Source organism: Schistocerca gregaria, chromosome 1 (genome assembly GCF_023897955.1).
Source record: "Schistocerca gregaria isolate iqSchGreg1 chromosome 1, iqSchGreg1.2, whole genome shotgun sequence".
Taxonomy (NCBI): domain Eukaryota; kingdom Metazoa; phylum Arthropoda; class Insecta; order Orthoptera; family Acrididae; genus Schistocerca; species Schistocerca gregaria.
The window spans coordinates 551371877-551384023 of NC_064920.1; the positions used below are offsets into that span (position 1 = coordinate 551371877).

The 12147-nt window shown below is 42.2% G+C and overlaps 1 protein-coding gene across 2 annotated transcripts in view; it reads left to right on the forward strand.

The window, feature by feature from the left end:
- The window catches only part of LOC126356135 (Kazal peptide Pr13a-like), an 84536-nt gene that overhangs the window by 34569 nt on the left and 37820 nt on the right, over positions 1 to 12147 (forward strand). The window contains exon 2 of one of the 2 annotated variants that reach the window (XM_050006849.1): positions 3947 to 4102. In XM_050006849.1, the coding sequence (XP_049862806.1) occupies positions 3947 to 4102 (156 nt within the window). Of the gene's footprint in view, positions 1 to 3921; positions 4103 to 12147 lie in introns of both variants that reach the window. The other variant, XM_050006858.1, reaches the window with a different exon arrangement.

A 12147-nucleotide genomic window follows, 5' to 3' on the forward strand; every position in this document is an offset into this window, starting at 1 on the left:
TATATACTACCGACACATTCAAGAGGTTGGCCAGGAACCATTCTGTACAGTTACGCAACCTCTTGAATGTGTCGGTAGTGTGTGAGTTTTACCCGAGAAACGAAGTTTTTAGTATGTTTTTACAATCTTGGACGTCGCGGTCTTTAGACACGGTTTTGCTTTATTCAAGTAATTTGTTTCGTTGCTTTTCATTATCACTTCCGGTACACATGATAGTACTCACTTGAGAACGGAGGGATTCACTGAAGGATTTATTAGAATTCATTAATCACGGTTCTAGACATCTATATATTACGTTACTACTCTACTACATACTAATAATCAGCAACTTAAATGTAATTAAGTAGAAATAAATTCAAACACCAATTGCAAGTTAAATACAATTTGAAATAACAAGTACTGAAAACTAACTCCAATTTTCATTTTCAAGACATTAAAGAAATATTGCATGGCAGAAGATCGTCTTACGTTTCTGAATACCGATGAAGTATTGCTTAATCGTGCACATATAGTAGGACTAGTATTAAAAATACGTAGAATGTTAATTACTATACAATTAGATAATTGAAGAATTGACAATATCTTACAAATATCTTACATACTGTATATTACAGAGCCGTTAAACGAGTAGAACTAAAAATATTTACAAGGGTGCACAAAGCACTACATAATGTCTCAAGGCAACAAAAAAAAGTTGAAAATTCCAAAAAGTACTTATGTCAGTGTGAATTCCTTCACCTGATTCTAAAATCAGTCGCTGGATTGAAACACTGACCAGGAAGCACTGTGTGTTCCTAGCTACACTATCCTATGGGCACAACACCCTCACTTGTTGAGTGGATATACGAGGTCTGTCCAAAAAATGCCGGAACTTTGTCCACAAAATGGTTCTACGCTTACCTTTTACTTATTGTGCATGGTCTCTTTCGAAATACTCTCCTACACAACTGATACACCGCTCCTAACGCCGGTTCCAGTTGTGGCAGCAGTCTTGGTACGCCTCTTGCTGGATCGCATGAACAACCGTCTGCGAATTTTCTTTTGTCTCGTCTGTCGTTGCAAAAATCTTCGTCCTTCCACCTTTTTTTTTTAAGTAGTTATGCCGCAATAGGGATGAATGTGTGATTGCGTTATTGTGATGCACGAGACATTAATTGTCTCGCCACATTTCAGGCAGTTACCTTCTCACATTTCTCGCAGGAGTCGCAACGCATCCAGATAGTACCATCCATTAACGGTTCGTCCCTGTGACACTATTTCATGATGCCAAAGATAACTATCAGTAAGGCTTTGAAATTTGATCTGACCTGACGAGATTTTTTTGGTCTTGGGAAACCCATCCCGACCCATTGTGAAGATTCAACCTTGGTCTCGACATCATAACCGTACACCCGCATCTTATCATCAATTATGAGTCTCTTAAGGGACACCTCGTTCTCATTTGCACCATGCGAAAGCTCTTCACAGATTGCGAGCCGAAGGTCTTTCTGGTCTTGACTCACGAGCCGTCGGACAAATTTTGCGGCAACACGATGCATTCCAAGATGCTGTGTCACTATTTCATGACATGATCCAACTGAAATGATACGTTCTTCTGCAGTCTCTTGAACAATGAATCTTCGATTGGCACCCACGATATCGTTGACGTTCCTGACATGAGTGTCATCGGTAAACGTCGAATGGTGTCCTGGACGAGGGTCATATTTAACTTCTTCCATCCGTCCATTTTTAAACCGTGGGAACCATTCGTAACACTGACTACGGCTTAAGCACGTATCATCGTAGACTTCCTGCATATTTTGGTGTGTCTCTGTAAAGATTTTCTGGGTTTTTAAGCAAAATTTAATACAGACGCGTTGCTCTTCTAACTCTGCCGTCTCGAAATTCGTAAACTTAGCGATACATCGTTCTACTCAATACAGCACTGGGCAATAATTAACTGACATACAAAAACGAAACTACCAGGAGCTATTCATCAAACATAGGCGTTTGCAGGGATGCCACCCTCATGTCCGGAATTTTTTGAACTGACCTCGTAGTTTTCGTCCACGTGATTGTACTGTTGCGCAGTCGTCTTTCTTCTACTTGAGTTTCCTATCGAAAATACGCACCACGGGAGGAAACTTCATTAGCCAAATTTTTATACTGTCCATATGCAAGGGGTCGTGGTGTGACGCCTGAGAGCGCAAACTTTGGTTCATCCTGTATACGGTAGAGCTATATGATGATCACTGTCGGCAGTACGCGACACTTCGTGTTGCACTGCTCACGATAGCAGACTACGTGAAAAAATGACATAACAGAGTATTGAGCGTCCTCCAACAATGGAGCCAAAGCCGAAAAGTCGCTACAAGTATGTTGGACGGTATCAGGTAATGGAGCGAAAAGCGTTAATACACTCATGCTCATAAATTAAGGATAATTGCTGAATGTGATGCCACACAACGTGGCACTACACAAAACTGGCGCTAATAGCATAGGCACATAGGGAACATACACGGCACAGATCTTCAAGTCCACGGTATTGCTGATAAGTTGAGAAAACCGTCCCGAAACACATGTGCTACAAAACGCCACTGTTTCCTGCGCATGTACCCCGACATCAATATGGGATATGATCACCATGCACACGTACACAGGCCGCACAACGGGTTGGCATACTCTGGATCAGGTGGTCGAGCAGCTGCTGGGGTATAGCCTCCCATTCTTCCACCAGTGTCTGTCGGACTTACTGAAGTTTCATAGGGGTTTGAAGACGTTCAGCGATACGTCGACCGAGAGCATCCCAGACGTGCTCGATGGGGTTCAGGTCTGGAGAACAGGCAGGTCACTCCATTCGCTAGATATCTTCTGTTTCAAGGTGCTCCTCCGCGATGGCAGCTCGGTGGGGTCGTGCGTTATCATCCATCAGGAGGAAGGTGGGACCCACTGCACCCCTGAAAAGGCGGACATACTGGTCCAAAATGACGTTCCGATACACCTGACCTGTTAAAGTTCATCTGTCAAAGACATGCAGGGGTGTACGTACACCAATCATAATCCCACCCCACACTATCAAAACCACGACCTCCATACAGGTCTCTTTCAAGGACATTAATGGGTCGGTATCTTGTTCCTGCTTCACGCCAGATGAAAAGTCGTCGAGAATCACAGTTCAGACTATACTTGGACTCGTCCATGAACATAACCTGAGACCACTGAACCGATGACCATGTACTGTGTTCTCGAGACCAGGCTTCACAAGCTCTCCTGTGACCGGGGGGCAGTGGAATGCACCTTGCAGGTCTCCCGGCGAATAAACCGTATCTGTTCAGTTGTCTGTAGACTGTGTGTCTGGAGACAACTGTGCCGGTGGCTGCGGTAAGGTCCAGAGCAAGGCTACCTGCAGTACTCAGTGTCCGTCTGCAGACACTGATAGTGAGATATCGGTCTTCTTGTGGTGTTGTACACTGTGGACGCCCCGTACTGTAGCGCCTGGAAGCGTCTCTTATCAGCTGGAATCGTTGCCATAATCTTGAGATCACACTTCGTGCCACACGGAGGGCCCGTGCCGTGTTTGACCAGTCTAGTCGCCCTAGTACTCTACCCCTCATAACGCCATCAATTGTGTTCTTTGAGCCATTTTCAACACACAACCACCATTAGCACGTCTGAAAACGTCTGCACACTTACTCGCTGGCCGTACTCTGACATGCACCAACACACGTCTGCGTATGTGGACTGCTGCCAGCGCCACCGTGCGACGACCGCAGCTCATATTCACCGCATGGTCATAACCCAAGGTGATTTAAACCCGCAAACTGGCCACCCGAGCGTTGTTTCACCATATACCATCATTATCCTTAATTTATGAGCATGAGTGTAGTTACTAGGATGCCACTCTTCGTGTAGGGTACAGACTGTACCAGTTTGTCACTGTAGTGTTTACCGATGTCACGTGTTGCAGCGGTGGGTGAGGCGGCCCGCTCGACGTCGACGGCGAAGTGCAACTGCAGGTGTGAGCTGTCGTTCAGCCCCGTCTGCGCCAGGGACTCGACGGGCGACGTCGACACCTTCCAGAACATCTGCATGCTCTCTTGCTACAACTGCACCATGGACAAGGGTGAGTCACGCTGCGCCCCTGGGACAACGGGGATGCCTCATACTCTACAGCGCTAGTGGCGATCTGAAGCTTCCTGGCGGGCTTACATTACGTGCTGGAACGGGACACGAACCAAGCTTTCGCAGACAGTACCCGCCAAGAATCAGAATTCGCGTTCGAGTCCCGGTTCGGCACACAGTTTCGTTTGCCAGGGAGTCCACGGATGCCTCAGGACATAAAGGCATTACCCAAAAAAGTAAAAGGATCTTTAACTCTTCTTCACTTTCTGCTGTTAGTATGTCATCAATTGCACATCTAAGATGATTTATGTTTATCGCAGGTATTCTTCATCTAACTCGACGTTCCCCATAATGTGCTCTGCATAAAAACTGAATAAATTAGATAACAATAGGCGGCCTTGTGTAGTCCTATTTGGATTTTGACCCATTTAGTCGCTCCATATATGGTTCTCCGTGGCTTCTTGATCAGAGTATAAATTCTGCGTGAGGTAAATGAGGTGATCTGGTACTTCTATGTGTTTGTGTACGTTCCATAATATAAGGTTGACGCAATCAAAGGATCAAATGGCTCTGAGCACTATGGGACTTAACATCTATGGTCATCAGTCCCCTAGAACTTAGAACTACTTAAACCTAACTCACCTAAGGATATCACACAACACCCAGTCATCACGAGGCAGAGAAAATCCCTGACCCCGCCGGGAATCGAACCCCGGAACCCCGGCGCGGGAAGCAAGAACGCTAACGCAACGAAAGGCTTTGGCGTAATCAATAAAGCAGAGATACATACCTTTCTGGAAATCTTTTGCCTTTTCCATAACCCATCGGCTGTTGTCTTCCTTTACGAAATCCAGTCTTGTTCTCTGGGTGCTTCTCGGTCCACATACTGCCGTAGTCTATTTCGTAAGATTTTACGCACGTCTTTGCTAGTCTAAGTGCGAGTGTTCAATGATTTCAATAATGTTCAGAAATTCCCTTCTGTGGAATCACGTTGAATACTGAGCTTTTCCACTCTTTTAGCCACTGTTGGCATCTCCATATTTTCTGAAATATTTAATGCAACACTTTAAGTGCCTTTAAGTGCCTGCTTTCCACTGATTTTGAACAATTCTGCTGTAATTCCATCGTAACCAACAGCCTTGATTTTAGCAATATTTTCTACGGCCTGTTTGGCTTCGCTCTCCAAACTGTCTGTCTCTGGTTTAAAAATCACATTAACGTCATCGTCATCAGTATGTAATTCTTTCTTATGTACATCTTCTACATAGTCCGTCCTTCTCTCTTTAATGTCGTCTGCTTCTATTAGATCTTTACCTTCTCTGTGTTTTATCCTACCAATTTTCTCCTGGAATTTTCCTTTAATATCTTCAATTTTCTTGTAACGATCCATCGTCTTCCCCATTCGGCAACTCTCTTCAACCTTTTCTTTTTGCACTGTTCATTTAAGAAGATACTCTTATCTCTTCTAGCTAATTTCCGATACTCTGAATTTAATTTAAACATTGCTGATCCAACCCCCTTTAATTTTGGCTTTCCTTCGTTCTTCTGCATTTACAGTACCTCACTCGATATACATTTGGAGTTATTGCTGCTCTTTTTGAGAATGTGCTTTTTTGTTGTCTCCTTAACAGGATAGGCTGCTTCTATTCACAGGGGATATGACGCCATAAGGATTAAGATGCGCAGAAGACCAGATTTTGCTTAAAACGGAGCGAAAATTATCCAGACTATTTTCATCCAGGGTTTGGTAGTGAGAGCACTTCGCGATTTTCAACGAACTTCATATATAATTTCAAACCTTTTCTAATTTGTTTCTCGCTTACATGTAATACGTTCACTCGTTTCTAAAGTAATACGGCGTGAAGCTCTCTTGTACACGGCATTTCGTGTCTTTAAAGAATCGGGTATGTACTGATGGGTTACTATGTTTTAACCATGAGGAATGCTATTAATCGAATTCCTGGTTGTGGCTAACCGCAGAGGAACGTCGCGTTTCATTAATAATTGCGGCAGCTCTCGAGGACAAGGAATTACAGGCACGTGCTCCAAGGTCTTACGGCAGACGAGTACTGAGCAAAGAGTTGAGAGATCGCAGAGCCCAGTTTGATATCGAGATGCCTGACTTCCGGAAGGCATTCAGTAAAGTTCTGCACTGTCACTTCGTAAACAAAATACGAGCTTCCCATGACGTTTCGAGGCTGCAACTGGATGACGACAACTTCTTGCCACGATATTTCTGCTTGCAGCCCTTTACTAAGATCTTTCACCAAACGTTTTTCCCTCGATTCCCCAATAACTGAACACCAGAAAGATCTTACCACACTGGAAAGGTATTCTGTAGATTCCAGCTTTTGGCAATCCCAGATCGTTCTTTGCCGCACAGAGAAGAGCCCAGACCTTTGTAGAGGCTTTGTAGAGTCTTAATTTCGACGAAATATTGCCGACATATGGGAGGAACACCTTGAACTTTAACCACTCTTTCTCCTCTTGCACTTGTGGGTGATCACGTTTGTTCCTCCTCAAAGATGAGCTGCTCTGGTGTGGAGACTATCCGTTATCTTTGAACACAGAATCAGTTTTCTTTAAAATCTTCAGAAACAAATCATTTTATAACTAATGACGCATCTAGCGACAGTTAGTTTTATTAACTTGATATCCGAATTTTAACTCCGCGAGCCCCTTTTCCGATTAAGAGCGCACGCGGAGCAGTATTCAAAGAGGGCGCGAAAGTCGACGGACTTCACTCATGTAGCGATTGCCTCTGCGCATGTGTCTCCGTGCCAATTTTTGGGATAAAGTTGTGACGTGAGCTAGCAATGTCTAGAGCAAAACACTCTCCTGAAGATGGCTGAATAGTTATCAGCGGAAATATCGTGGCAAGAAGTTGACATCATCCGGTTGCAATTTCAAAACTTTATAGAACACTCTTTACGTCGGAAAAATTTCAAGAATCACAGAATAAAAGCTTACCGAATATCAGACTGACTGGATTCATGACTTCGTAGCTCGCACAACTCAGCACGTCATTCTCAATAGGAAGAAGTAGTCAGATTTGAAGATAAAATTAGGAGTACCCTAAAGGAATGTTACCGAGCCGTTACTCATCACTGTATGTGTGAATGTGGTGACTAATATCGGGAATTCCACGAGGCTCTTCTCAGATTATGCTGTCGTGCACAGGAAAGTTGCAATGCAAGAAAACGGTAGTACAGTGCTTGGAGCAGGGCTGGCAGGTGACCAGTAAGGGAGTTGAATAAATTCAAGATACTGCGCTTAAATAGGAAGAAAAACGGTTACTGTTCTATTAAACTATTGGCGGTAAATCACTGGAAACAGCAACAAGCAGGAAAAATTTGCCAACATCTGTCCAGAGAAACTTAGAGGTTTCTTATATTTACTTGTCCAGCGGTCATCGACCCCGTGGAGTGTAGACGAAGCGATGAGTCTAAGAATCAGTTTCTACTGACTTCTCTCTGCTGCTGTTCCCCCCTAGTTGACTATATTCAAAGCTACCGCATCTTTCATTACGTCGTCTTCTCATCTCCTTCTTAGTCTACCCGGGGATCTTCTTGCTCTCATATTGGCAATGAAAGTGATCTGCCCACTGGACTCATCTGATCTTTCGATACTGTAAAACATTAGACTCGTTCATTAACTCATAAATTTCATTATTATTTGTTATTCTCCAAGTACCTCCGCTCCTCCCCTGGCTAAAGATTCTTTTCATCACTTTTATTTCAAACGTTAGAAGTTTTTGCAGCTCCTTTATAGTTACTGCCAAGCTTTCAGAACCATAGATGACGACAGGGCGTACAATGGTATTTTAGATCTTCATTTTCGCAGAGTTTGCTGTGGCTTTGGACTTGGACGTATCTCTGAGCACATATAGACATCGGGAGCCAGCGCTAGTTCTTTCATTTACATCTATGGGTATTTAATTATAACAACTGGTACAGTTACAGATACTTTAAATGAATACAGACTTGAACCTGTCTTCGTCAACTGTGAAGTGCTCGTGTGGATATTTAGTTCTGCTCACTTGAATACGGACTGTGTGTTTGTTTGTTGATGAGCAGTCCTGTTTTACTTGCTGCTGTGGCTACACTTTTGTACATTTCCCAAGATCTTTCTCACCAATGCTAATAGCTAGATGTAGGATAAGTCATTCCAGGCTGACATTCATAGGATTGTTCCCATGGAAATGTAAGTCACCTTCGAAAGAAGCGCCTCCCGAACACCTGTTCCACCGCTTCTTGAGTATTGATCTCCAACTTGGGACCAGTTCTAGGTAGGATTAATGGTAAAGATACAAAAGAGCCAAATAAGAGTGGTGTATTTCGTGATGCATTCGCTAGAAAGTGCGAGAGCGCTACGGAGATGCTAATCAAACTTTCGTGGCAGATTCTGTGAGAAAGGCGTTATACTGTGCGACATGGTTTACTGTTTAAATTAAGTTGAACAAAAACATTGGTTCCTAGATTTCCGCACCTAAATCGGTAAAAAACGAATCCTTACACGAGAACTTTGTTGTCCGTGTGTCTCTTTATCTGTCTCTCCGACTGTTAAAAACCCTTTTTCTGAGGATCATGTAGACATAACACGTTAAATTTACGTCACATACGAAGGTCTACGGTCCTTTGTTAGGGTTCCGTACCTAAATCGGTAATAAAGGACACCTTATAGGATCACTTTGTTGCCTGCTCGCCTGTCTGTGTCTCTGTCCGACTGGTAATAACCTTTTTTCTCAGGATAGGGTAGACGCATCAAGTTTGAATTTACGTCAAATATTGAGATGTACGGTCCCTTAGCGGTGCAAAAAATTGAAGCTTCAGAATCAACGCAGTCAAAAGATACGGCCATTTGTGTCACATATTTTGATGCTAACAAACTGCCTCATCAAACCCTATTGGGTACTTCTCGTTGTCTTAGAATCATGAAATTTGGCAAGAAGCAACGGTGCGCAGTACAACTAACAAATAATTCGAAAACTTTTAATTTGTAATTATATCATATGAAAAATTTGTCACTTGTTATCTGATTGTCTCTGTGTCCTTCTGTTAACGGGTAGACGTATCAAGTCGAAGTTTACGTCACCTACTAAAGTTTATGGTCCCTTGGCGGTGCAATAAATGTAAGCTTCCAAGTCAGTGCAGTCAAAAGATACGGCCATTTATGTCACATACTTTGATACTCGCAAACTCACTCATCAAAACCCATAAGATAACATGCGAATAAAAGATGTTTAGTCATTTTTATCCGACTTAAAATTAAATCATTCTTGAAAGTCTGGGAACTGCCTGGACCGATAACCTGCTAGTATCAACGTCGACAACAGGCAAAAATCATCGAGATTCTCGGTTCTAGAATGGATGAACTATCTACACATATACTTAAATTTCTACGGAACCATCAGAACACGAGTTCCTGCTCGCACCTTGAAAATTTTTTCACAATATATTCTTCCATTTTCTAAGAGTTTTCCTGCTAATACATTTCTCTGTATACTGCAATATCTTTCGCTACCAGGTTGGTAGAACTGCCGTTAATATTTACTTAGTCATCTGTGTCTAATACAACTACAGACACTGCATATATACTGCCCGTATCATAAGGCACGGCATTTTTCTTCTGGGAAAGGCTCGCTTCATGCAATGTGTGAGGAACTACTGTATACAATCGTGTCTTTTTTCCGATATTATGTAAGGATATTTATTGTAACAAACGACAACGTGTATTTCCACAGAAGATTTTACTTAAGCCAAGAAGTGGGGGATAACATGATCCCCAGTGCCAAATGGATCTGCTACCGAAAGTGATGAACAAAACAAGCGAGTTTATTTTCTGGCATGCGCAGAACCCAGGAACTGCCTGAGAGTGCAGAGCTGCCGAAATGTCAGTGGGCAAACTTTCTCCCCGATCCGGGACAAGGCTGCCAGGCGTCGCTGTTCTCCGCCTGCTGCAGCTGTTGCTCCTCATAGCTGTTTTGCACCAAGAGCATCACCATCGCCCTTGCAGAATATCACGAAACAAATACTGTTGACTCAACGAAGGAGTATTAAGTTGCAGCAGTATAATACGCGATGAAAGATGTAAAATAATTCCATAAAATTATAATTCTGCATGCCACAAATAATTTTCAGTCTCCACCGAAAACAAAAGAATTAATGGAGCATAGCAACAGCAAGAAATAGTAATAAATATTTTGTTGCGTGCAGATGACGTGGTAATACACCAAAACAGAGACAGTAAGCAACATTATTGAATGATGGATAATAGTTAAGTTAAGATATCAGCAAGCTAAACCACCGATGTGTCACATTGCGAAAGAGAAATAGTTTGCTCAAGCAATCAAATACAAGAAAAAGAAAATATTAATTTTCGGGGACTACAGATAGATCTCAACTTTAACTGGAAAAGATACAGCATAGAATTAATAAAGTGCATTTTTCAACTACATTCGCGCTAGTTATAGCTGACTTAAAAGTGAAGAAATTAGTTTGTAGCGCATATTTCCATTCACTAATAAGTAACGGAATAATTTTATTGGTAAACTGAATTTGCCTAGTGCTAGTTCGAGGATGTCCTACGGTGACCTCTTCAAAAATATTGTATTTAGACAGCTGTTTCACAACGTGTGTTTTCTTTAATATCCTTTGTCGTTATCAGTATTTTTATATTCTCAAACAGTAAAAACACTAATACAATACCGGAGCCAAAAAACTATACAAAGACTTCAAGCACATGTGTTATAATTAATAATAGCGCTGTAACACAATAATATTTCAAAGTACTAATTCATTTCATTGCATTGTATTAGAATAAAACGTACATCCTTGACTTCTTTTTATATCCTGGAGACCACTCACTGCGGCATCCAAGAAGTACAGTTAATGTAACATAAAAGCAAATGAAGTGCAGAGCAATATGTAGAATATAAGTTCATGAAGCGCAAGAAGGGGCGTTTATTGAAGGATCATAATCAAATTATTTTCCTCATGAAGAAAAAGAATCTCTTAAAGAATTAATGCAGGTTCCGGGATAAAATCACTCGTATTAAGTAAGCATCCATCGTTTTTCTTTCACAAACGATATCTCCATATGGTAAATACAGCGGAAAAATAGATTCCATCTTCGTAGCCCGACGTTGTACTACATTGCCAGACTAAACGTTCACGACATCGTCACGAGTAAGTGATTGACTCGGAGAATGTTTGGTTGACATAAATCAGTTTACTACAGTAGACAGCGAACCTTTTAATAGACCAGAAAGTACCACCACAGGTTCCACAGGGTGGCGTTACAAGATCAGTGAAAACCTTAGTATACATAGTGTCCCAGGAGGAATGGTCAATATTCAGGCATATGACAGAACGATCATCCGAAGCAAACAAGTCCAGTGGTCTTGGACTGTAAAATACATACCTCGAGAGCTATGAGTCCATCTTCGATACTGTGGAAAAGATCTCTACTAATGCAAGGTCTTTGCTTTCAACGTTAGAAAACAAACAAACAAGAAAAACATGTCACATAAATATGGTTTCTAAAATGTATTGGGTGATCAAAAAGTCAGTATAAATTTGAAAACTTAATAAACCACGGAATAATGTAGATAGAGAGGTAAAAATTGACACACATGCTTGGAATGACATGGGTTTTTATCAGAACCGAAAAAAAGTATTGCTTGACGCGTGAAAGATCTCTTGCGCGTGTCGTTTGGTGATGATCGTGTGCTCAGCCGCCACTTCGTCATGCTTGGCTTCCCAGGTCCCCAGACCTCAGTCCGTCCGATTATTGGCTTTGGGATTACCTGAAGTCGCAAGTGTATCGTGATGGACCGACATCTCTAGGGATGCTGAAAGACAACATCCAACGCCAATGCCTCACCATAACTCCGGACATGCTTTACAATGTTGTTCACAACATTATTCCTCGACTACAGCTATTGTTGAGGAATGATGGTGGACATATTGAGCTATTGTTGAGGAATGATGGTGGACATATTGAGCATTTTCTGTAAAGAACATCACCTTCGCTTTGTCTTACTTT